Source organism: Mugil cephalus, chromosome 17, assembly GCF_022458985.1.
Source record: "Mugil cephalus isolate CIBA_MC_2020 chromosome 17, CIBA_Mcephalus_1.1, whole genome shotgun sequence".
Lineage (NCBI taxonomy): Eukaryota > Metazoa > Chordata > Actinopteri > Mugiliformes > Mugilidae > Mugil > Mugil cephalus.
The window spans coordinates 1,294,989-1,322,597 of NC_061786.1; the positions used below are offsets into that span (position 1 = coordinate 1,294,989).

Sequence of the window (27,609 nt, forward strand, 5' to 3'; positions counted from 1 at the left end):
CTTCCCACTTCCACTTCTGTCATCCCAAAAGTTGGCACAGCCTCAAGAGCCCTGCAGAAGCAGTCCCCTCCTCCTCCTCCTCACTCCTTATTTCCTCGGTAATGAATGGGCATGTGTCATTCCAACAAGCAGTCCAACTCAAGAGAGGAAGAGGAACAGTCTGCCTCCTCTTCTCCACTAATGAGTTGCAGCAGCTTCTTGGCTTTCATCACAAGAGAAAGTGCGGAGCAACCAGTCCCAGCACAGGCCACAGTACATTCATCTATGTATGCACAACATTATGCATATACTGTACATTTGCAAGTGTATGATTTGGACCCTAGATGATCCTTAGCACAACGTTTCCATTAAATACAGCGGCTACCGAGGGTCTCCATGAGTTTTGGTTTAACTTCCCCATAGCATTACCACGAAGACCAGGTCAGATGTTAAGTCTGCTGAGTAAAATAAAGAAATCCTTTACACATAGCCAGTAATATTTCAACTCATCCAGTGTTTGGATTTATGATCCTTGGTCGGACATATTGTGAAGAGCAGTTCCCTCACACCATCTTGACTATGGCCATGATATCGTCCCCTTAATCTTCACAGTTCTAGGAAATGTTGATGAGGCTTTGAGGTTCGAGGTTTCCAGTGTCCACATAGATGTACCTAGTGTACCCATGTTACTGCACTGTTGTCAACTTGAAAAATGTAATATTTTGATTCAGAATCAAGTTTGTAGTTCTAAAAGTTTGTAACTGGTGATGGTAAAGTTGTTAACCTGACTACATACCTAGGTTTGAGTTTAGAGAGCTGTTGTAATAAATCAAAGTTGCTCCATGTTGCCCAAAGACAAATATGTGTGTGTGTAGTGAGAAGGGAACCTCAGGAGAACCAGAGAGCACCCAGAGGACGCTGCGAGGGGCGGATTGGCCCCTGCCGGGCCTGGGCCTCAGGACGGATGGATGGAGGGATCGTGTTGACAAGGGGGAAAGACGAAGAGGAGGAGGAGGAGGAGAGGCAGCCACACATTCAGCAGGGAGGCTGAGAGCACTGGCCAGAAACTCATCAAACCAGTGGAAACACCTCCAACATCCCAGCAACAGCAGGACGCACGCACACGACTCTGTGTGTGTGTGAGGTGGATTTCGGAAGCCAGCGGTGTGTGTGCGCGCTTGTGTGTGAGCTTGGAAAAGTCAGGGATGTTTCTGGGTGATGGATGGGAGCATTGAGGGAGGCTTCGTTCAACCATTGTTCATTAGTAAAGCACACAACTGTCCTGCCTAATTGCTCAGCCATAATGTCAGGCGGCGATGAGTGATTACAAGCAGCGCTGACCTATTCTTTACGTCAGTGCTCAGGAAAACTTCACCTTCTCATCCCCCAGAGGGACAAAGGAGGAGACAACACACTGCGAGCATATCTGAGCAGCAGTCTGTCTTTTTATGCACACTTATCAATGCACATTTTTATTCTTCAAAGTGTGAATAATATTTCCAATTTTAACCTTTCGTCACTATCTGACTCTGTGCCACATGCTGTTCAGACAGAGCGTTAAAGCAGCTTTAGTACGGTGTCCTCCTGGTAGCCTTTTTGTAATTTAAGGAAATGATGACTGTTGAGCAGACAAAAATATACATATTTAAACAAACTTGTAATTTGTTGAACTCTTAGGTCACTGTTTGTTTCTTGATGTCCCCTGATTATCCATGCTACTCTTGGTCCAGTCCAACATGGAATAGAATCAGATGGATACAGACCCTAACGTAGTTCACTGGGAACGATATCTTAAGGCTGAGGGTTTCTCCTGACCTACACTTAGACCCATGAGAGTCTTCCTAAAATTAAATGAATGCCAGTAATCTATGCCAGTAATCAGAATCCCCAGAAAATATGTCACCAGCACACTTTTGTTTTGGCCTCTGAGAATGGAGGCCTTGTCTCCAGTATGTTGACAATACTCCAATACAGCAGAGATTAGCAATCTGTTGTAATTGTGTTCAATAATAATAGTTCTTTTGCTCACAGAGATGGACTACAAGAGAGTACATTTTCCCACGTGAACATGCATCGATCAGGTTATGACTCCTTCCTAACATTGTGTAGGTCTCCAAATCAGTTGTGACTCATCAGAAAATGGACATGAGCCTTCTGAGGGTGTCCTGTGGTGTCTGGTAACAGAATGGTGTTGGGGCCCAATGAAATTCACTTCTCCTGTCAGAGGTTTTAATGTTGTGGATGATTGGTACATAAGATACATGCTTGTATGGTGCACTTTTCTTTCTACTTATTTCACCACTGATGAAATGGGTTACTTAAGTATTTGAACTTTTGAGATTCTTGAACTTTTCTGAACAATATGAAGTCAATTACCTTTCTGTAAAGAAGCAACTTCAAACCAATTTCTTGCCAGTATGTGTCAGCTCGGTCTCCTGCGAGTCGAAACGGAATGTTTGACTTTTATTTATATTCATGCAGTGAGCACACTTTTATTTAACATTTTCAACATCTTATTGAACATACAATAAAAATACACACTCTTAGGTTCACTCAGGTTCTTACAGTGACTCTTTCTGAACTTCCGTCAGTTGTGTTACTTATTCACATGCAGGTGTAGTACAGTAGGCAGAACTTTATTATAATAAGTTAGATATGATATAATAGAATTTAAACCAGTTAGAAGTTTGTTATCTCAGTAAGCGTCATTTATATTAGGATATCTTTATGATACAGCACAAGAGCAATTTGTGTGCATCATAATTTTCATGCCTTGCCCTCACTCCTCCCTAACTATGATAAAGTAGGTCTGGTCCTGTCATGGACCCTGCCCTACTCCCACTGCCCAGGCATCTGCTTTGTCTGCCTCTGCCATCAGGACTGGATCAGGTTCAGATTGCCCAGGCTTCAGGGAGGGTTGGGCTGGTGAGGGGGAAGGAGGGGGACTCCAGTGAGTGGGCTCCGGTTTGGGCTTGAAACTAGTCATGGGGCCACTTTGGCTGGAGGAGAGGGAGGTTGGTAGGGCGCCATGCCCACATGGGTTATGATAGAGGTCGAGGAGGAGGAGGATGAAGACGTGGAGCTGAAACGTTAAAATGGGGGTGGGGGGCGTGAGTCATGTTGGCGACCACATGCTGTTGTCAGTCTGCTTCCATGCGCACACAGTAAAATCACACACACCTCCCACTCGGCCTCGGGGGGCAGTGGAGTGTCATCTGGGAGGGTGTGTGGATGTATCTATAGGTGCACTGGGTGTGAACCACGGATCCCAGGGAAAGAAGCAGAGATCTCCCCTGCTAAATCCCCTCGTCTGATCTCATCTGTCAGTCACTGGATCTTGTGATGTGGTGGTGGATGGGAAGCAGCGCTGGCTGCACTCAGACTGTCACATCCAGCACAGCAGATCACAGCACATGTGCCCACTGAGTCTATCCACAGCATACTTTTATGTACATCTTGTAGCCTCAAGACCACGGCAGAAAGTGCAGATCCACTGGGACTGTATCCACTGATAATACACTTATTATTAGTACTAATCTGTGACATGAATACATGTAGTAGACCATTCATTCATTAAATGCTTGTACATAGAGTTAACACACCAGTTCCAAAACTTCCAACAGAGTTCCCTCGTTGGTGAAAGCTTACAGTGCACTCTGTATAATCACACACAAGCGGGTCATACACCCTCTTCAAAACTAATTCCACGAACCCTTTTTTTAAATCAGTTAACTTCAAAGTGCAGAAGCAAGAACTGAGTTATCTCAGATGCACTGGGATCAGAGTACCGATCCCCCTTTGGTTTAAAGGTCAGCCTTTAAAATAGTCCATAGGGCATACCGCGTGTGTGTGTACGCCCATTGCTTGCAGACGCCGTGATCGGTGCTTTTGTTTCCACTCAAGTTTCTGAAGTCATGCAGACATGACAGACACCTCAGCTCTTCTGTTTACTGCAGGGCTACACACCGTGCCCAGGTCTTACATTGTACTGCTGCTGAACGTCTTTCCCTTGCTTCTCAGCTGATAAATGCAGATGGATCCTGGCTGAATTCATGGCTGCCACCTCTGTCAGAGTAACGACGCTACATCGCTACACGCACACACACACAGACACACACAACAAGGAGTGTCCCGCAATGCATCACTATGAACATTAAGTGATGATGGAACGCAAGCAAACAGGGATTTGCGGCACACATAGTGATCTGGTGCGAGTGTTGTAAGAATGAGGAGTGGTGGGCGGATGGTGGTGGAGTCCAGAAGGGTGGGGTAGGGGTTTAGTTCTCTTCATTTCCAGGTGATTCACGTCTGAAGTGGGCTTGCAAAATTGCTTTATGGAAAGTGGCGAGCAGCTCGGCGGGAACATTAGGCTGGAAGCAGCGGGGAGGCCAGCGTTTCGTTAGGAAGCTCTACTCCGCCTTTATTACCCGGATTTGGAGTTTTATGGTTATCATTATTTGCGATGGAATTATTATTCGCATATAGTCAGCTGTTTAGATAGGGGACACTGAGACACAGGGTATGTGTGATTGAATCCATGCATGGTTTCGGAGGTGATCTGTACAAGGTTAGTCTGTTTCCATCCTGTGTGTGTGTGTGAGAGAGACAGCTCAGACTGTAGATACACTGCCCTCGGCCTCGGCCATTGAGGCCTCAGAAGTCTCTGTAGCAAGGCTGAGGCGGCTGGCGTTGGCTAGGCAGCGCTGAGAGATCTCTGACTGAAGTCTTATCTCGGTCTCCTTCAGAAACTCATCCTGTTGACCACACACAAGAACACAACCATTAAAATCCTCAACAGGCACCGACATTAATACAATGCAGAAAAACACAGGAAGCATTCATTTATTTGACATCTCTCTGATGAACATTAAACAGGAGTTCCTGTTGTTTGTTTTCATGGTGAATTATGAAAAACCTTGATCCCTCTGTCTTCCTCTCCTTCATTTGTAGCAAATTGAGGGAGTGTTGCTCCCAACACTAATTTGTCAGGCCAGCTATTAGCAGTTTGAAACTGCGTAATTTGAACTAAGCACTTATTTGCGGAGAAGCGTCATTTAAATCTGCAAAACTGACTGTATTTGCTGACACTAGGGAAACATTTTCAACAACTATTACAAGTCACCCACTGGGAAACATAAATATGCACGAATTTCAGAACCGTTTGCTTTACACGAGCTGTTAAGATGTTTTGATCTGGATCTCAGCGTCACAAAGAAGGACAGCTGTATCTGTCTCTTCTTTATTAATTGTAATTATTTTTTTTTTCTGTACTGTTCTTTTCTGTGGATGAATTGCATTCACAGACCTAAAAAGAAATGTGAGGAGGAGAAATGAGGAGTGTCTGGAAACTAGAAAAAAGAAACAAATCAAAGGGCGGAGGATATAAGGACAGAGCAGTAGTGCTGGCTGCTGGTCGCCAGAATCACTAATGCACTTTCCCGCCTCATAAATTATCACTGTGGCGACGGGTGCGATGCTGTCAGGAAAGCCCAGCATCCCAAAAACCAACAGCAGCAGCAGCAGGTCTGGGTGGCAGCTTGAAAAGCTCCTCACTCCGTCCTCACTCTTCTCTTTGAAACAGATTATAACACCAACCGACCAGTGTTAAAGGTGGTGGCTGCTTTAGCAAAAAGAAAAAAAGCCTGGGCGGACCTCAGTGTTGATAAAAAGTTGGTACCTATCATCCCAGAAAACACACTGAACTCACATAACACACACACACACACACACACACACACACACACACACATGAATATAATCACTGCCCAGAAAAAAATGGGAACATGAACACAACAGACCATGACACTGGCATTTGACTAGGCAGATAAAGAGAGTGGAGCATACAATTGCTATAGTCGATATTATTATATTAGTAGACATTATGCTCACTTTTTTCTTGAAACTTACAAAAAAAATCTCTCTTCGCAATTTTTGGTTTGTGTGCTAAACACACCTGAAGCCATGTCACTAATGAAGCCATGTCTGACTCGAGAAGTAATGAAATAATGAAATGAACATGGTTTAGTGTTCTGCAACCACAAGAAACATTCCCGTAATCTTTCTGTCATCACTAACAACTATTCCTCACCAGTAAACCTATCAACAGCTTCCAAAAATTTTCATTGGCAGGATTTCAAAAGTGACATTTCAAATCCAAAACGAACCTTTTCTGCAACTAGAACTCAAACTCTCTACTTTCCAAACTGCAGCCTGACTGGCGCGCTTCTCTTTTCTCCTCACTCACTCCTTCCTTTCTCTTCACCTCCTCCTCCTCTCCCCCCGCCCCCCTCAGCGGCGGCGGTCTGCAGCAGAGCAGTTAATAAAGAGATTGATTATCGGCCTGTCAGGAAGTGACAGTTGGACAGGGCTGCTCTGCGTGAATGACAGAGGGCACGCTCACCACGCAGCAGCCTGCCTGACACACACACACACACACACCCAGATGCCTTTGCCAACACAGAGGGTAGGTGAGGTGGTGGGGGAGCAGGAGGATGTGGGGGCCTGGATGGGTGAGAGGCAGGCATGTTGAGAACAGAAATGCAACCTTCTGCTGGTAGAGGTTCTGTGTGTTTGTGTGTGTGTGTGTGTGTGTGTGTGTGTGTGTGTGTGTGTGTGTGTGTTTGTGTGTGTGTGTGTGTGTGCGGGCTGCTGGTGGTAGTGGTGGTGGTGGAGGGGGTCAGAGTTCACAGCCACTGCCTTCTGGTGGGATAGAAGGAGAGGTGCCAGTGACGGCATACCCTGGAGCCAAAATGGTTGGAGGAGGCTCAGGAACACACTTTCAACCTTGCGCACAGCCATGCTGCTGTTCATCTGTGAGCATACTGTACACAAACACAAGAGGCAGTACAAGAGGGCCAGCACACAGCTGCTTCAGACGCTCTCATCGCACCTGCACACTCACACACACATTCTTGTATGGCCATCTTTGTGATGACACTCATTGGCATAATGCATTCCCTAGCCCTTTACCCTAACCATAACCATCACAACTAAATGCCTTACCCTAACCTTTACCCTAAAACTGAGTCTTAACCTTCAAAACAGCCAAAAAATGAGGCCATAAAATTGAGGACCATGACCAAATTGGTTCTCGGAAAGATAGCTGTACAAGTACACACACACAAACACACACACACACACACACACACACACACACACCAGTAGATGACTACAGCACCACAAACAAGTTCAGCTGCCTGGAATATTGGATGCACTGGATGTTGGGGCATCTTTGAACTGTTTGCTGTTGTTGGTTTTGTCACTTCAAAAGAGAAGCCTGTAAAACAATTAGTGTTTCTGAGTGTTACAAAAATCCAAAAGATTCCCTTTACCCACATGCGTGTGTGTGCTCTTGTACTGCCATACTTCTGCGGACCAGTTTATTTTTTACCAGAGAGAGTACATGTCAAAGTGCAAAGTGCGATCATTTTGGCCAGTCCTTGATTCTTTACGAGGCCATTTGAGAATTAAGGCTTAAATTTAGGTTATGATCAGGATTAGGGTAAGGGTTAGGGTTATAGGCACTTTGTTGACAAGGAATGGTCATGGAATGCATTATCTTAATGTATGTCCTCACAAAGGTTGCAATACAAACCTGTGTGTGTGCGTGACAGAATTTGCTGACCTACTTGCGTCACTACTGTGCAAGGAATTTCAGGTGTGTAGTCATGATGAAAATGAAGGTTTGATGATGAGTGTGGTTGAAACCCTTTGTGACATCAGCCATATGTTTCCCAAAAAGTGATTCTGAAGCTTTGAAGTGTGGATCTGGCCGTTGCCATCTGGGCAAAAAGATTTGTACTGATCACCTGGTGTGGTGAATTGGTTCTAAAATTCATAGACTAAAAAATATTGGCGAAGGAACAGCTCCACAGAAGTGAAGCCAAAGCAAGCAGAGCTCCCCCTGGTGTCTGGTTGCAGTACAGCTCATAAACACTGAAATACATTTTTTTTTTTAAATACAGATTTTTAAAAATAATATAGATTCTGTCATTTTAGGAAGGTAATGTAATGCTAATAGTTGCTCGAGTGTAATTCTTTTGTTTTTCAGTTTTGCTTGTAGTAGTGATTTGATATTTTGACAGTTTCAAGGTTGTATTTTTGACTTGAAGTCTATTTTTTTTTTTTTTTATGTTCAGTACTCTGTAGAGATTTTAGGCACTCTTATCAGAACATCAGCATATTGGAGTTTGATCGGTCTCAAAGATCATTCTGCAGCAGGACAAGAACAAATATTCAAGCAAACAAAACACAAAGGCTGCCACTGTGATTGATATTACTGAGTTAGGCACAGGAATCACTAGGGGCAAAACAACTGGTACCAAACAGCTACAAAACATAGGCACTTAAGAACTGTGTGTGTAAGGATGTGCTGTGTTTATGAAACATTGAAAGAACTTTGCTAACTTGATGTTTTGTGATGATATGGGAATAATAGTAAAATAGTTATATAATAATATTTGACATTTTACTATAATATGAAAGGAGTCAATAGTGTAATAGTGTAATAACAATGATGATTTATAATAGTGGAGGGGTAGTGAAGAGGAAAGCAGTGAGAATGGTGGCGTAGAGGCTTGACCAGCCTGTCCTCCTGGACAGATGACGGTGGACATGTAGTTGTGAAAGCATCTATTTCCCGTTCTTCCATTCGAGCACTGTGTTAAATGTCACTCTGTCCCCAGCTGGTCTGCAGTCACAAGGGATTATTTTGGCAGGACTCGGGCACAAAACAACCACACAGTCAACATATAGCGAGCGGCTGTTGTAGCGGTGTGGAGCATATGTCACATAATGAGACTGACAAGGTGAACACAAAAGAACAAGCTGCCCTCCCTGAGGCGAAAGGACCCCAGGGTGCTGTAGTTGAGGGAAACATATCTGACCTGAGCAAATTTTACACCCCTTTGCATCCCCACTCGCCTCGCAGTGGCAGTTTAAGAGTGTCTGGGTGCTGCTGAGCCTTTATTTTCTAAATTGTCCACAATAAATGGCCACCACTTCTTTGCTGCTGTGCTATCGTTCTCATGGTTGCACCTACTGGGTTTTCTGTTTTAGTTTTTTTTTTTCTTCTACCCTTTTTTTTTTTTTTTTTTTTTACAATCAACAGAATTGGGTATCCAAATTGTGATTGCCTGTGCCTACCATACAGTAGGCCAACTGTAACAGGCCAACTGTTACAAAAAATAAACTATTAAAAAACACATCAGTGAGCCACTGTTCCTCCTTTACCACAAACATTCGCACTCTTATTTATTTTGACACTTTCCTGCGGTCACAAATACTAGAGCATGTGTTGTTCCACTGTTGAAAATATTCCCCAACCAAAGCACTATTTCCGTTAGTGTGATAAATGTGTGATAAAAACTACAATAAGCAGCTGTTTTTAGGAAATTACCGAGACTGTTTAAAACAACAATGACCTGAATTTTGTAGGCGCCAATGGGCGTGGAGCTGAGAGACACACACAGCGATTTCCAAACCTTTTTTGGTTCGTGACCTTAAAGTGATGTAGCGCTATTGGCTTATGACTCGTGATTAGAGTGTTTGCATGGAAACTAAATAACTTGTTCCCAGTACTGTATTATTTTCTTAATTAACATTTTGTTAATATTATATTGGACTGGACTGAAGTGTCACTTTTCAAGCAAAATAAACTGGCTACTATTTCAAGATATAGGAAGCAGTTCATAAAGTTGAAATAATTTAGTTTTCAGACATATTCCTCTTTTTTTAATTTATGTTTATACACATCAGCTATGTGTTACGATGAGATTGATCAATAACGTTTTGGGGAGATATACACTTTATCTCAGGTCAAGAATAAATCATATTGTCACAATCCATTCATGAGAAGAGGTAATAAAATATCTTATTCCAACTTTATGGGCAAAAGTGTATTTTGAATTGTATGTATTCTTCAGTGGAGCTGTTCACCGTTTCAAAGATCAGATGTTCCATGTACTTACCTCTCTGCACAGGGTTCCACCTTCTCCCATGTTCCCTTCATTTTTGAAATGCTATTAGTAATAGCTGATTGTCTTATGATCACTCCTTAAATATTTTGATGTGTGAACTATAGTTGTATTACCTTAATTTCTCTTTTAACTACATGGACGAGAGGTGCCAGACTTTCAGTGAAGCAAAACTAATTCACTGATCCACTGCCACACTCACACACATCCTACTTCCTGGGGTCCACACAACATTTTGACACTTGATTGGACAGTGGAACAATCAATACCTTTGGATTGACTGAGCGTACCGTTGAGCCTGCGTTTTTTTTTTTTCTTTTTTTTTTTCGTCTTTTAACGACAGAGATGAGGAGAGTATTTCACACCCAGAGAGGAGGAATGAGAGTGGGGGAGGAGGGAGAAGGAGGCGGAGGCGGAGGCGTACGAGACGCAGATGGACAAGTGCTTTTACGGCTGAGTCTTCCTCTGGCTCCGTGCCACGGCCACAGACTCTCTTTGTTTGCCCGGCTACTAAACTAATAGAGATAAAGGCAGGTTCCTGCTGGCCCTGAATTAGAAAGTCATTAAGGAATATAAACACACATGGGAACTCTCTCTCTCTCTCTCTCACACACACACACACACACACACACACACACACACACACAGATAAACAGAAAAACACCTACCTTACATTTGACTGCATTACAGTTTTAAGAACTGCTTTAGAGGAATGGTTCCCAACCTGGGGATCAGCAGCTGGAGTGTTGAATTTATCTGGTGAAAAACTAAAAAAACTGCTTTGGTCTGAAGCAAGCACAGTTGGGACGGCTGATCTTAAGGACTGAGGTGTATTTTTCTTATTGTCGATAAATCTTACCACAGGACCTGAGAGGAAGGCCAGTCTTCCTCTAAACACTTTGTGACGCACTCCACGTTCCAAGTCCATTGGGTTCTATGCAATAGAAAATCTTGTATAAACTGTTTCCATATATAGTAAGTCATCTTATGAAAAATAAAATGTAGACATTCTGACAAATGTTACTCAAACACGAGGAAGCAGTGAATTCTTAATGTCTTAGTCCACATTTGGTTCATTTGGGATGTGCACGTGAAAGAGTTCAACTGTGGCATGTTTGTGGTGATGAGGAAACATCCTTTTAAAAAAAATAAATAAATAAAAATGTGTGTCTGTGTCACGGAGATTTATTAGCTTTAAGCAGACGCACAATACATCTGTTGCAATGCTGCAGTCAGTTTGGAAGTTAAAGCAGGTTTGGGTCGACCTGATTGCTGAGTGGCATTCAGACCTGCTCTGGCTGGATATTTGGTGCATGCTGCTCTCTCAACCCACTTCATGCAACTGAATAAATACCAATAGATAATTGTTAATCCTTCTGTTGCTGAATGTTGTCCGGTTTACACAGTGAGTTAGGGTCACTCTATCCGGTTCATTTCCATCTGCTGTCTTCAAATACACGAGGAATACAACATAAATAAATGTGCAAGGCTGAGCAGAAAACCTGCACCCATGAACAGCTGGAAGGAAGATCTACTCAGATCTACTTTCAACTTTGGACAGTGGAAGACAACACCTGATGTGTTTGCTAGTATGTTCTTCAAGCCCAGGAAGAACATAAGAACATAAAAAAGGCCCCAGATGGCCAGAAGGTTCAAACCCAGATCCTAGTGCTGTGTTTGTTTCATTCCACAATGGCCAGTAAATATTGCCACAACAATGGATTCAGAAAAAAAAAGAAAAAAAAAGGAAAATGTAAAGAGAGGCAGAGCAGACGGACAACAAGATCATGGATTTCAATCCTAGACAGTTCCTTTAAAGTCTGACTTTGGTGTTTATGGGATGGTTAAAATTTAAAATGGCACAAAGCACTGAAATGCAAGGTACGCCAGACCTTCTGTCTCCAGTTGTCATCAACACTGAACCAAACCAAAATTTACAACAGTTTAACAACACATTCCCTCCCTTGGCGCATCTCCCCCCCCCCCTCTCTCTGCCATCTTGACATTAGTTAAGATGGCTCTGTATGGTGACTGCCAGGAACGGGAGTTTAAATCTCTCTGAGGTGCAGGCAGCTTAAACTATCTCATTTGTTAGCTCTGTATTCATGAAGACAACCTTGCAAATGGAGCCACTAACCAGTTATTATTAGCATGGAGGAAAGCTGAAAGGCTCCAGTCTGTTCCCTGGCTCAGGATGGACTGTACACTTGAGGGGTCAAAAGTGTCCGAGCACTGCAGACACATTAGGAGGCGTATCTCAGCGCTGAATGATGGCTCATTTTAAAAAGCAGAGCTAGAGAAATGCAGGGAGAAGACGGTCAAAGGTAAACATGTGCAGGTTCAAAGAAGGATCGGTTTTAACGTTTTTCACACTCACGCAATTCCACACACAACAACGGCTGCTCCTAAACCAGGGCATTAAAATGTGTTCATAAAAAAAAAGAAAAAAAGAAGTAGAAAAGAGCATATGGAAGCTCCAGCAGAGACATTCTTATTTCGATCTGTGAAAATTCATTACGGATTCTCACAATGAGCGTGTGTGAGAATTCACGTTTGTTCTCGTCTGGAGCTAAACAAAGGCACATGTGCTCATTTTCAGAGCGGGATGCAGCACGGCCTTATTTCAAAGGCACAACTTGAAAGACGACAGACAGCTATTTACAATATTTATACATTTAGGATGCTGATACTATGCGTATTATGTGTCAGTGTTTTAGTGTGTGTGTGTGTGGGAGGGAGGGAGACAGTGGGGAAGGGAATCGCTGGTAAAAAAAAAAAAAAAAAAGGTTACTTTGGAAATTCTCTGATAATTGGTGCCTTAAAAGGAGCTCATTTTTAACTATGTCACCACGACTGCTCGATGACAATTAATCTGTTTGCGGCTGCTTCCTTGGCATCTGTGCCAATTACTTTATATGCTAATATATGTAAATGGAATCTCAGATGCCAGTTTCAAGTATTATGCGAGTGGCGTATTGTGTCGTTTTTTTTTTTTTGTTTTTTTTTAAGTCATATTGTCGAGGCTGATCAACAATGTGAGTTCTTTAAATTTGGAGGTTTGTTAAGTTATGATTTTGGTGCCTGGTCCAATGTTTCTTCATAAAACACCAGCCAGCACATTTCCACACTCACAGATGATACATTTCAAGTGAGAACCAGAATTCTTTCTGTTTTTTCCGAAAATTCAGTTGCTGCCAGAGTGGCAAAGTCCTCAGAAAAAGCAATAATTTACACAACAGATAATGACACAGGTTGAACATATTAAATAAAGAACATGTAAAGAGGAAGAAGATGTAGGTGGTGGTGTTTTGTCAGGTTTCACAGAGTAGTTTTCCTTCTGGTTAGACAGAAACATTTGTAGTCATTCTCGTATTTAATTTTTTTTCCCCACACTAAACTCAGTTCTGTTTTACCTTTATAACCAACAACTAAATAAAATACATTGTTACATAATAAAAACAATTGCCTTGGTGTATTTAGAGAAGACGGTTAGTATAATTATCATAAAGAATCACCTTGGGTGAGTTTGAACAGTCAGCAGTGTTTTACAGGGTTAAATAATATAATAAGAATAATTTATTTTCCGCTAATATTAGTTTGAAAATCCCTACTGCTTTACATTTCTTAATAGCTGTCTTGTAAACCGTTGAATGATATGCACTGCTTATAAATGTTTCAGAGGGAGCAATATAAAGTGCTACCTGCGAGGGTTCAGTTCCCTGCCACAACCTCTGAGCTACAGCAGCACAATAGTAGTACATCAGTCACAACCAGTACACAGATCAAACGGAAGATAAGAACGTATGTCTGAACTGCATGAGCTCCTCAGTTTAACTAAACCACATGGTTCTGAAATGTCTTGACCTCTGACCTTGTAGTGTAAAAAGTTTTTAGTCATTTTAAGATAGATTTCTTAGAACCTTCTGTCACACTCATACATAGTTAAATGCAATTCACACTGTTAACACTGGTAATTTGCAAACGTGCATTATCGTGAGCACATGCTGGATACTGCGACGGCACTAAAATTCTTTCTGCTGTGGTAGGTGGGGTGGTGTCTGGAGAGGGTGAGCAGAAGGAATTTAACCAAACCGCTAGCACTATGAGCACGGAAACATGGAGACGCTGTGGGTGTAGGGGGTAGATTGGAATAGTAGAAATTATTTTCAGTATTTAGAGAAGAGAAAATGTGTCTGAATGTACAAATACTAAATAGAGACATGTTCAAATACAGTCAAACTGACAAAATGAATTAAGATTTAGGTCAGAAAATATTTTAATAAAGTCAAAAAAGAAATATCACTCTGAGCTGTTTGTTATTTATTTATTAATTATTTTATTTGGTGCTGGACAAGATAAGAGTCCCAGTCTGAGCTGGTTACGTGTTCAGTCTTCCAGCTGATGCTGTGATTTAAAGCCTCCACTCATATCTCAGCCTGTTTCATGACAGCTTTAAGTCAATCAGTTGCACTCGTACATCAGGAAACTTGAACAGCTCTCAGTGTACCACAAACCGAAGCATCGCTCCGTTACTTAGTGGAAGTGGAATAACGTTGAGTAAATGTTAATGAATGCACTTTGAGCATATTCACAGAGCCCTTTCCCCGTCTATAAATGGCAATAATTACCAGCATTTCACAGAGCTGCTTTAGGATGCTTTTCTATTGTTTGGTTTCTGTCCCCCGCTCCGCTGTCTGTATCCTTCCATCACTCCAACTGAAGATGTCACTGTTGTATACCGAATAGCTGGCCCAGGACGTTCCGTGTGTCTGGGCGTGTGAGTGTGAGATGAGAGAATATGTTTTCATGTTCATCAGTGAGAAACAAAGCTATGTTGTTGTATTTAAGATGTTTGACTGTGAAGTTTGGACAATGCAGGGGGTACAGAAGAGAAAAGAAGAAATCCATTACAATTAATCCAGCTGGGTGATCTTTAACTGAGCAACACATTAACGTAAACTCAAAACAACTAAATTACCAATTTGACTGTTGAGCATAAAAAGATGTGAAACATGTCACTTTTCCTTGATATTTCTGGTTCTGCACCTTATTTACCCCTACAAAGCTAAGGAGCTGAGGCATAATTAACATCTATGAATAACAGGAAAACAATGGGTATGATTCCAGGGCTGAAGAGTTCAGCACAGCAGTAATGACAGTAATGTAATGGCTCGTGTTTAAGTGACAGGATGTGTGCCACTCTCAGGTTTAATACACATTTACACACAATAAACACACATGCATTGCTGACCAGATTCATTGGAATTTTATATGCTAGGAAATTAGGTTTTTCAGGGAATTTGAATGATTTTATATACTGACATTCAGTGAATATAACAGATATAAGCAATCAAAGAAGGAGTACAAATTAAAGAAAAGAAAGTAAGTGCAAGCCATGTTATTTGAGTGAATCATCAGGTGAGGTTGTAGATTCAGTAGATTTTCAGTAAGAGTTAAATTTGTCTTTGTCTTTGTGTCACATTGCTGTTTTTGTTCTGTGGTTTGGCTCAATCTGACTTCTTCTCCTGACTGTCTGTGGACGTGGAGGGGAATGGTTGAAATAAATTCACCTGCAGCAGACATGGTTTGTTGCTGAGTTGATTTTGAGTGTGTAAACAGGGCTGAAGGATGAAGAGGAAATGACAAATCACAAGCAGATTATTGCAAGTGCCACTATTTTTTTTGTTTGGTTTTTTTTAACTTGAAAAATTAATATATGAATTTAAATGTTAAGTCACAAATTGCTATTGTGTTCCATAAACACTGGTGTATGTAGTCACTAGCTAATGATTGCAGATTTTGAATCAGTGAAGACGGTACATTTTAATGTTTTCTGATCAGGACAGGCTGATACAACTAAGGTAACAAAAAAATATACCATGATTAATTCTATAATAAACCTGGCTGTTAATTTAATGAATTCATTCTTAATGAGAATTAATTCTTCAATTATGCAGAATTAATTGTTTTAATGATCTGCTTTTAATGATAAATGTTGCACAGACTTTATTAAACTGTCAGAAGCTTATTTCCTTCTAAAAGAATGAGTCAGAATCCAGAAGAAAAAGTCTGACCACACGACTCAGGAGGTTTCTGTCTATATGGGAATATGACTTCACAACTTAGGTTTTGTTTGTTTGTTTGTTTGTTTTTAATTCACCATTAGTATTAATACTAATACTTACTAATAAATAAATTAAATGTCATTGACTTTTCCTGGAAGTCCTCTGGGGAGATTTCCTTGAGAAGCAGGTAAAATAAATGAATTAATGCTTTATTATTCATTCTGTATTTTCATCGTATGGAATGATCGTGAGTCAAACTGAGTCATTGTTTATGGCAATGGGAATTTAAAAGACTTTACATTTAAAACATATATTGTACGTACATAGTATTTTTAACATGGAAACAGAAAGGAGCTCCACCAGCATGGCCAAACACTGCCCCACCTACTAGCACCCCCCTTCCCATGTCTTTCTTTCCCTGCTGTCTCCATCCTACCCTGTATTTATCAGGCTGTGTGACTTTCTAATCCCTCTCTTTAGCAGCAGTGTGTGAAAGCTAACTCTCCTCCGTGTGATTATGGAGGGCCCTGGGCTGCTGATTATCTGGAGAGACCACCACAGGGACCTCCGGCCATGCTCTCCCAAGCCAGCTATGCTTTAACTCTCTTTAATTGATCTTCACACTTTTACAAGTCCCCTCCACACACACACACACACACAAAAAAAAAAATCAACACAGGTAACTCTGGTTGTTTTGGCTGCGAGAGATTACCCTCCATCTTTCTTTTACTGGATGATGCTGCCAATTTCCCCTTTTTTTTTTTTGCTGCCAGTACACTCCATCAGAACTGTTTGTCACACACTTTTCCAGCATGTCTGATATATATGACATTTGTGACCACTGCAGCTATGTTTGCAGCTGTGCAGAGGTGAGAATTAAAGCTGGGTTTAATCTTTTCTCTAAGACTTTTTACCGTCGATTTATTCTAAGGAAGCAAACCTAAATGTTTTCACAAAAGTTTCACATTTTATAGTCTAGTGCTATCAAATGATTAAAAATTTTATCAGGTTAATCACAGGGTTGATGTGGATTAATTTTGATTAATCACAATTAAATATCATTAATGTTTAAAGGGAATATATATATGCACTTAACGTGATTGTTAAACAACTTCACAGTTTCAACAAAACCACTTTTTGTCTCCACGTTAATGTGGCCCTGCTCCTCCTGTTTCAGCAGCTACAAAGATGAACTAACTTGTTGACAATGTCCCAGAAGAGAGCTGACCACTTCTTTGCCTACAACTGCGAGCAGTCTCTCACATGGAACAGTGGTTGCAGGAGTGGCCAGATATTTGCAAGCCAGCATTGCCAACTTGTCTTTGTCTTGGTTTGTCTCAAGCTGGACGTCGCTTTTGCCGAAGTGCTAGCAGAATCCCTTGACTAACTTATGCTTCGTGTTAATATGATATTTTAATGTGTCTTGGCTTTAGACTCTTTGCAGTGTTGCCAACACTATTCCTAACCATTAATTAATATTACAATATTACACCCAAATTTTTCTATGAGTTAATTTGTGAATTTGTAAACCCTGAAATCTATCCATGTTACATGTTAAAACCAACCATAGTTACAGCCTAATCTGTATTTTTTTTAATCTTTTATTTAATTAAATAATAATAACATCCCTTCAGCAAACAGCCCCCTTGTGAGAATTTAACCACAAATAATATAATAAATAATAATAAAAGACAACATGACAAAAAATATCTTTGACTGAGTAACTAGTGATTTCTGCTGCAGTGAGATATAATGCCGAACAGCTGAGATGGTCTCAGGACTCAACCTGATGACTGTGAACACAGTACTAAAGCACAAAGTACAAAATCATAGATGTGATATTAGATGATCTTCAATCCTGGTTCTGTTCTATTTATGAATAATTAATGATTCCAATGATGTTTGGAAGAGATATCTTAATAAAGTTTTTTATTTATAATTTTTAATTTTCCTCAAAACACAAAAAATATGATGACAGCACATTATTCATAAAAAAAAAAAGTAATATTTAATTTTCCTCAGAACACAAAAAATATGATGACAGCACATTATTCATAAAAAATTAAAGTAATAAAATGTCAAAATAATTTTAGTTCAACCCATTCATTTGTACAGCAAGTTAGTAGTTTTCAGTCTTATCCTGAAAAAGATGAAAAATACAGCTTTTATTGATTTATCCAAAGAATAAAAGGACAAAACAATAAAAACACGATAAGTTGCTCTGCTTCGATAACAACTGCTAACTGCTAACCTCTCTTCCACTTCTTCCTGTTGTCCAACCAATTATAAGATGCAACATCAACATCGAGTTGTGTCGTGACATCATTGTGAGTGCTGGTTGAACAGACCTGGTATCTACACCGTGATTCACTCTAGCCCTGAATAAACCTTGTTTCTTATCACCAAAATTATTCACCAAAATGAGGAACTTGCTTTTCACTTGTCATTAACTGCCTCCTTTCTAATTTTTAGCTTTGCTTTCACAGCTTATTGAGGGAAGTTGGTAGCTTCCTCCACTGGTCACCTCTGCCAAAGCAAGTAGAGCTCCCCCTGGCCTATGTTTGTCCAGTGCAAGGAAGTGCAGACACGTCCATACAATTAGGCCCTGCACTGTCATCCCCAAAGTTGCCACCCTATTCATCTTGCCTCTATGTTACTGAGTTCCTAAAAAAATATAGAAGATGTAAATTAAAGGTTAAATGAAAGGTGTTATGCATGTGTTCTGTTCTACAACCAATAGAGATGACAAGTAAGGGAATTTGCAGCATGTGAGCATGATATGTACAGTACTTATATAGTGTATAAGAATACAATCTATAGCTCAGGCGTACTTAAAATGGAAAGCACCACATGTGTGGGATTTTCTTTTCACAAGAACTCAGCAGCCAAACGTAAGAGAATAGTTCAGGTGATACCACAGACATTATATTGATGAGGTATGTCTGTATATGTGGAGGTCACCTATATGTCACATCATCCATCAGAGAAGATCTTAATCATTTCTAATAACAAACCAGCCATCCAACTGCTCACTAAGGGGTAGAAAGGACCCTAATGACGTGTAGAATTTTTGTTTTGTACAGTGAATCTGGGGACTCCCTGAGCCTCCTGACCGTGGGTTTGGAGGAAGTGTGGGTGGATGATCAATAATGTGACTCCACTCTTGGACTGTACTGACTCCAAACTCACAAGATGGCATCACGCATATTCGCAGGATACTAGCATCAGTTTGGCCAATGCAAGGAAGTTGTCCATATTTATATACAGTCTATGGTCGAACACGGAGCTTGTAATAAAGAGCCATGATACGATGAAGATATGAAATGGTCACCACCTTTCTAACTTTATAAAATTTATATTATATTATATTTATAGTACAGACATAAGTAATTCATACAGCTCATAGAGAAATAATAAAATTCAACCCAGCAATCACTGTTTCTTTAAGGGCATGTGAATTGTTCATGCAGTACTCATCTGGCTGTTAGAATTTCTTTCTTCAAATTCCTATGTTGATGACCACAAAGGTTGTCTTGGTGTGTCTGTATTTGTGTTCTTTGCATTTTCCTTTTCGAAGTCCTGATAGAATTCATTTTGTCAAGTTGCCTAGACTAGCTGGCTGTGGCTCAGGCTTGGTGGTTTAATTCTGCCAACTCCGAGTTGGTTCCAGTGTCAGGCAATGAAAAGCGAGCACCTTCCATGGTACCACTGGTGTGTGAATAAAAAATACTGTAAAGCACGGAAAGTACTACGTAAGTGCATTTACTGAGGAGATGGGACAGATGAGACAAGAGAGTTAACATCCATTTCAAAGGACTGATCCACTCAATCATTTTAGCCATTTTTTAATATGACAGACAGGTATGTGTTGATTATGCAGTATATTACACCATCTACATAAAACCCTTTCGACAAAACAAGCTGTTCAGCACACAGGGAGAAATGATTAGCATGCCTCTGTCCAAAGGTCAAAGTTAAACTCAACCTCCTCCAACCTCATCCTGGAAGCTTTCTCAATAATTGTGTGTATGTGACACAACTTCCCATGTTGGAAAAAAAATGGCCACAGACTTACCAAACCTGGCAAATTTTCACTATGCAGCCATATTTTCCCCCAAACCTTGGAATGTTTGCATGAAAAATCACTTTAAAAATTGAAATAATTGTATCATTGTTCACAGTGTTGTGTAAGTTCACACTGTGCAAACGCTTAAAATTCAGTTCCCAGTTAATATAAACTACCGCAAGTTTTGAATGAAAGTCACAACACAAAAAAATTGCTAATTCACTTTCCATTTCCATTTCACTCCTATACACACCCATTTCCTATTCCCAGTCATTGCCAAGGCTCAAACTAAACGGGTTCCCATACTACTATAGGATCACAGACAGCGATTACTGTCTCTATAATAGTAATTAGTTGTCAGTCTGGCTGACGCCTCTGACTGAAGCCAGCTTCTTTCAGATTTTGTAGGCAACATTCACATTAAAGAGGAGATGTTTTCTGTTGGAATCTTTCCCGATTTGTTTGTAAAATGATGTGTTGGCTGAGCTGCCATTTGCACTAGCCATGCCAGGTGCTGTAAAACAACAACTGTTAACAACACTGACGTTCAGTACACAGTTCACCAAAAACATGAGCATGTTTAATAAATATGCTCATTCATGGAAAACACCAATTGTTCATGGTAATCCTGAGCAACCATGCCATGGAACCATAGAAAGGGACGCCAATAAAATCTGTCTCATCATCAGCATAGTGGCATCCATCCAGGCACAATGTCACCCTACCACAACCTCGCTGCTGACATGCTGTCATTGGTGACACTCCTTCATTAAGACCACATTGCAACCACTGTCAGTGTCTGAACTTTAGTCATCACTGTCGAAACATAATTAGTGCACACAACATGCTGCACTGGTGCCAGGTCAACCACATTTTAACTCCCCCGTGCTCGCTGGTGCTACCATACTGTATAACATGTGATGAATTGCTTTGCTAGAAAAAAAATCCATACATACAGCATGAGTGTGATTGCATGAAGAGGCACTCTTTTGTCCTTGTTTTCTACTAAATGGACAAAGATTCACAGCTCCGAAAATCTCTTTTTAAGGAAAATATTTCCCACTGCAGGACACTGAAGACTTCCTGATCACTGATAAGGTGAACAAGGGGACAACTGCAATGAAGCCTAAACTACAGACCTTGACTTTGGCTTGCCTCCTGTCAGTGTTTTAATAAGATGCCTAGCAACATAGTGGATCACATGGAATGCCAGGACACTGCCGTCTGGTGCCAGCGTTGCCCAGAACCACAGAGCAGTGTTTGAGGAGGATTTCTCTGACCTCTCCAACAGAGTGAAGGGGGACTGGCATCTGTTTTAATGAGGCTGCCCACTCTTCATTCAACATAGTACCCTCCACACTACCCCCTACTCCCTAAACTGTAAAATGAGCAGTGACACTGGAGGAGAGTGGCAGAGGTAACAGCTGGCTGCGGCCACGGCATCATGGCCATGGCATGACCACCAGCTTTATTAGTAGCGTCCAGGACACCAGCTGATCCTCTCCCAGGGTCCCTGTCATAGTGATGTCTTCATCACTAAGTTGAGTAGACAGGCCAGACCTGCCAGCCAGTGGAGGTGACAATAAATCCAATTACCTCCCCTCCATGGTGTCCGGACCAGACTTGGATGTAGGTGGGGTTGACAATGGGACAGTGCAGCATGTTGCAAGGATAGAGGATGGGGGACAAGCAAGACATGGCGGTAGAACAAGAGGTGATATACTGGCACCTGGGTGACATACAAGCTTTCAGTTTGGCCTCTGAATGATATGCAGAGATTACTATATTTTTCATGCAATAACACAGAAAATGAAGTCTGACAAAGTCTGCAATTCAGACCAGTCCATGACAACAAAAGGACAAACACAGCCAACAAGAATGCACTTTTTCATGATTTTTGAAAACTTCTGACCATTCAATAGATCCCATCCTCTGAAAACACACAAGTGAAAGGTGGCAATACATTCCAGCTGTCAATACAATGTTTTATATTCAAAATAGTCATGAAAAAGCATGAATTTTATGACCACTCTGCATCAAAGCAGAGACAGGAAATGACAAAGAAAAGTCTATGCTACATCATGAAAGAATGCCAGTCTCTTGATTCACTGAAAATCTAAAAGATATGTTAGTCTTTGAATATCCTAAAAGTCACTGCTAAGACACTATCAAATACGAGCGTAAGACACATCAGGTGATCATTGCTGGCCGAGGTCATAAACAGCTCAGTCTTCCCCAGACTTGGGTGGGATAAAAACAGTTTAAACCTATTTGGAGTGTGGAGTTTGACAAAACACAAACCCAAAGAGCTGACAAGGCCCAGTTTTTAAATCCAGTGAGGATCCTGCTTTTAAACATTACCTCAATTAGCTCTCCATATATAAATTGATTCCTACTCATCGGCTGGGACAGAAGTTAAGTGCTGATCATCTCAGGCCAGTATTGGTCTGTAATTTGCACTGCTGTCCCCTTTGCGGATTAAGGTGAGGAGAGGAGTGAAATACATCCTTGCACAGAGGATGGAAGGACGGTCTTGAAAGGAAAGAAAAGCAAAAGGAGGCAAACAGCCAAAGCAGAACTCCTCAGCCGTTCTGTTTTCCTCACTCTGTCAGTCTTCGCTTTCCACCAGAACCCTGTGCTGTGTTGAAGGAGTCTCACCTTATCATCCACAGAGACTAAGACTTAGTGTCTGGAGTTTCGCCTCCAGTCGCTGACTTTGGTGCCCAACCGGAGAAGATCATTCACCACTTCCTCTCCTGACATCCCTCCATACAGGGATGGGATGATCGATTCATGAGCGCAAAAGGGGGGTGGGGGGTATCGAGTATGTGTGTTGTGTGTGTATGACGAGAGAGTTGGAGGGGCCCTCACTTTTGAAAGTGGTTGAAGTCTTGCCAAGATATTTCATATTCATAGTTAAATATTCAGCGCGCATGGTGGACAGGGGCAATTTCTGCAGTCAGCCCGCCATTCAAAAGTGAAAGGGATGTGGCTTGTGGATGAAGGGAGCGAGAGAGATAGACACGCATGGGGCTTCATGGTAGTCAGATGAGAGGCTGCCAGCTGCTGATGGGTGACTGTTTGAGCGTGGCGCCTCAGGACATGCCCGTTGAAAGGCGATGCGATCCGATACCCCCACTTATGCAGGCCTTATATACATATGCCCCCTCTTATGCAGAGGAGGCCCGTATCAATTGAAGAACTTCCAGTGTTTTGGTCATTATGCCAAGTTGTTTGAGCGAACGTCTTGCATGTCTGAATGGAGAATGTGGACTTACTGGACTATGACCACTGAGAAAAGCCTCCGCTGCATAAAATGACCTTGTGGTTCCTCAAAAATTACTGAGTGGTGTGTCCCAGCAAAATGAATAATGTTTTGATGAAGCAACTTAGTTTGAAGCACTTAAAGTGTACATAAATTGTTATATTTGATTGCTACAAAGTATCAAACAACTTAAGTATCTTAAGTTCATCCAAACTAAGAAAGACATTTTTTTTTTTACTCTAATATCACCTAACCATAGATATAGGCTCAATTTCATCAAATGAAATGAATGGAACTCACTAATCTTGTAATATAAGGACTATTAATTCAGTGGGTTCAACTGGAAAGTGTTCAAAGCAAAATCACTGTGGTTAACAGTTTCCAGTTCCGTAAGCACCGTGTTAGTGTGAAGGCTGGATTCCAAGAGACAGATAACTCAAAACATTTATTTGTAATCTAGGTGAGACAAACCTTTCATTGAGTTGTGAGTCTACGTGTAAACCAGTGTCTCAGTCTACACCCATCAGAGCTCATTAACACTTGTATATGTTGGGCTGGAGGTGTCCTGGAGGCATAAAGTCACATCTGCACAAACAACTGCACATACAATATCATCTAAAAGCATTGATGAAGGATGACTTGAGCTTGTGTTCTTCTGTTTTGTCCACTGGATTGAGTATCCATCCTCTTTACAGTGGTTTATAAACATGCAACACCAGCATCACCAGTACCAATCTTCAGATGAAACCAACAGTTTACAGATTTCTGTTGTTTAATATTAAGCAAAGTATTTACACTACAATTGGTGAGCTTTTGATGAATATTCATGGGTGTTTGTAGATATTTTCCCTTGTTTCCAGCCTTTATTCTAAGATAGATAAACTGTGTCCTGGTTTCAGCTTAATATTTACTGGGCAGATTGCTGTCAATCTACTCACTGTACTAGAGAAGCCAGGAAACTATTTGTCTACTATACAGTCAAACCCACAGAAGCACAGTTAGAATTCTATTTGTAGTTTAAAAAAAATAAGACATTACATTACAGCGAAATAAATTGTTGAAAGGCGATGCGATCCGCTATCTGATTCCACAATCCCAGATACTAGACGGTTGGACTTGTAATGCATGTTGTCAGCCCGCATTCCCTGTCCATCTTTCTACTAAACAAGAAAAATGTAGTTTTTCGGAAGTTTTAGGATTTAGGGACAACCTAAGTCGACATATCCTGTCCTCAGAACACAATAAATACACCTTTAATGGAATAATTGTATTAATGGAAAAACTGACAGACTTCAGACAACTGTGAATTCTATGTGATAAACATTTATATGAATGATCTGTGTTATAGTTTGACTGTAACATTACGAACACTTTTAAGACTAGTATTTCAATGTTCCCACCTGCACGGCCAACTGGCAGATTTCAATCACCTCCACTCACTGAGAGGATAACAAAAATACCTCCTTTCCTCTTCTGATATTTCTTCTCAAATCTAACTTTTCATTAGAGCAGGATTACAAATGACAAGGAGATGTGTTGAGTGTTATTCGTCGAAGAGCTTCGTCTAATTCTGTGTCAGAACCAGCTGGCCCCGCTGGCCCAGCTTGAATCGGGTCCCCGGCCCAGCTCTGCTGCCTCCCGATCCACACCATTTCCCCCCTTTCCTGACTACACATCTTAGTGATTATACTACAACCCCAGCCCCCAAACTCACACAGACACGGAAGCACACACACACACGCTCAGAGGGGCTAATTAAGGCTTTAATATGCAAATGAGAGCCGCAGTAAATTACACAGCTGGCAAATATGCCTGTTTTTGCCTGAAAATACATCAGGAGTGCAGCGAGGAGTGTGTTGCTGCAGTTGTTGTTGTGTTTGCGGAGAGACATGGGGATTCCACCCCTCCCACACCCCATTCCCCCTGTCTACTGGAGAGACTCATCCAGCTTTGTCCCTTTCAGAGGTATCAGGAGGAAAGTTGACTCTGAAAAAGTAGTGCTGCTTTGTGTAGAGGGCCACTCATATGTGCAATACATACTGTATATACTAAAAGAAAAATGAGCTCTGGACTTAGGTCACAATATGTCAGTTATTGTTTGGAGTTCCCAGGTATGCTGTGGTTAGTGCTGATCATTCACTGATTCTCATAAGCAGCAAGGACTGATGAGCTACCGAAAGACAGATAAGAAAGCTTACTTCATCACTGGTGGCTATTATACTGAATAATGTGCCAGACCACTGCTTGCTGTGTATGGCCCATGATCACCACTGAAAGTATCCACCAGGGACCAAGAAAAAGGTGTCTTGGTTTGATTAGTGATGTTTTCTTTTACTTTATGAGGACAGCGGCATTCATGCATTTAACTAGGGAAGAAATGGCAGCAGACGTAGAAGAGAGGCTGGAAGCTGTGTGACGCTCTGGGCAATGAACAAGTGAGAAACCTGAGAACAGGCGGGATCTTTGAACTGCGAGAACCCATGGAGGCCCACATTGCAACTGAAATGAATCTTCACCTTTAGATTTGTAGACTACCAAAGTAATTTTGTCAGTCACCAAATTCCATTCCACTCCATTGTACTGTATTGGGCTGGAAGCAAACTGCCTTTTAAATAAGGTTCTTATACCCAGTTAAATTGAATAAGAATAGATAAGAATGAATGTTTCTAAAGTAAACTGTGTGTTTACTTGGTTCATATACTGTGCAGTGGATTAAGATATTAGTTATGTTTTGTACTGCCTGCCCACTGGACAAACATTTCTTGTTGTGGTTTAGTTTGTATTTACTGACTGGGAGTCATTCAGATATACATATATCACCTCAGTCATTTCTGTTTCATTCTGTTTCATTTATTAGGTCAGTGTGAGATGTTTTCTGATCATTCACTTGATTAAATAGTTGTTGAAAACAGTCGTTCCTTTACGCTCTCTGAGCTATGTGAGCTCTAATGTGTGGTGTGGTTCCAGTAGGTGACTGACTGATATGGTAGCAGTGTGAACCCTGGTCCCTCCAGATGCTTGGAGCAGTTCCCCGCTGCCCTCTGAGGCGTTGCTGGGAGGTTTGTTCTGCCTGGCTGCTGTTGTCTGCCTACGTACTCTATTCCCCAGAGCAGTGGTGTCATCATGATGCGAGCTGAAACCTGAGTGCCTACTACATGCATGGTCAGGCTGTCCTGTCACCTAGCCACCCTACTGGGACTGACCGTGACAGCAAGGGTGCCCAAAAACATACCCAGAGACCTCTTTGTCTCATGCTATTCCTAAAATAAGAATTTACGCTCCTTTAAATTGCATCCTTTGTGAGGTATATTTTGTAAACACATGTGCCTTTTTTTACATTTCACTCCCACATCTCTGACTTTCCAGGAGCATAATAAAAAGGCAGTAAACTCAACAGTCAGCATTGTTATATAAAGTAAAGATAGAACACAGTACACATCTTTTCATTGTCCTTAATCAACGGCAAATGTAATTGCTGTGTCAGTGGGAAACAACAGGATAAACAGTATGATTATAGCCTCTGAGACCATGCTGTTGACAGAAACCATAGACTATATAAAGATGGACAGCGGAACAGCTCCTCATAAGTCGAGCCAAAGCAAGTAGAGCTCCCCTTGGTGTCTGACTGCAGTATTGGTCCTATGCTCCATCCCCTCTAATTTCTGTCATTTGACACTACAGAAACAGGATGCGACCTCATGATGACCAAATGGTTGACAGATGACTAAAAATAAATAAGTACAATGTACAATCCAATATGTCTTTGTAACCTGTGGAGGTAGTGCAGAGTCCGGTATTAATTAAACAAAAATGCAAGTGAGTCTGGACGGGTCATCGATAATGTGGCTCCGATTGGCTTCACTTTTGGACTGTACTACGCAGAAGAAGAAAAGTTTGAAGGATGGTTTTAAAGGCAGCATTTGCCTGAGGCAGCCAGATGCAATTTTTATCAGAATATTAGTTGGGCAACATTAATTTGTATTATGGGTTGTGTTTCAACTGATACAGAAAAAGAAAACATGAGAGTCCAACAACCAATCAGAGCAGCGAAGTAGGAGACATTAAGCAATTAACACTTAATTATTATTGATAAATGCCTTAACCACTGTCCTTCAAAGTTATTTTGCTGTCAATATCTTTTATGAACTCCAAACAGCTTGCTTCTCTGCATTGTTGTTCACTGACTATGGCCCTGTTCATCACATAAAGTTCACCCAAATGATTTGATTGCAGGAGAATATCATATCAATTCCCAGTGGA

At 41.2% G+C, this 27,609-nt stretch overlaps 1 protein-coding gene across 1 annotated transcript in view; it reads right to left on the reverse strand.

Annotated features, from left to right (window-relative positions):
* Window positions 1–2,440: 2,440 nt before the first annotated feature.
* Window positions 2,441–27,609, reverse strand: part of si:dkey-288a3.2 (protein phosphatase 1 regulatory subunit 37) — a 58,701-nt gene continuing 33,532 nt past the window's right edge. Inside the window, exon 10 of the mRNA XM_047611298.1 lies at window positions 2,441–4,733. Coding sequence (XP_047467254.1) covers window positions 4,590–4,733 — 144 coding nt within the window. The 3' untranslated portion in view covers window positions 2,441–4,589. The remainder of the gene's footprint in view (window positions 4,734–27,609) is intronic.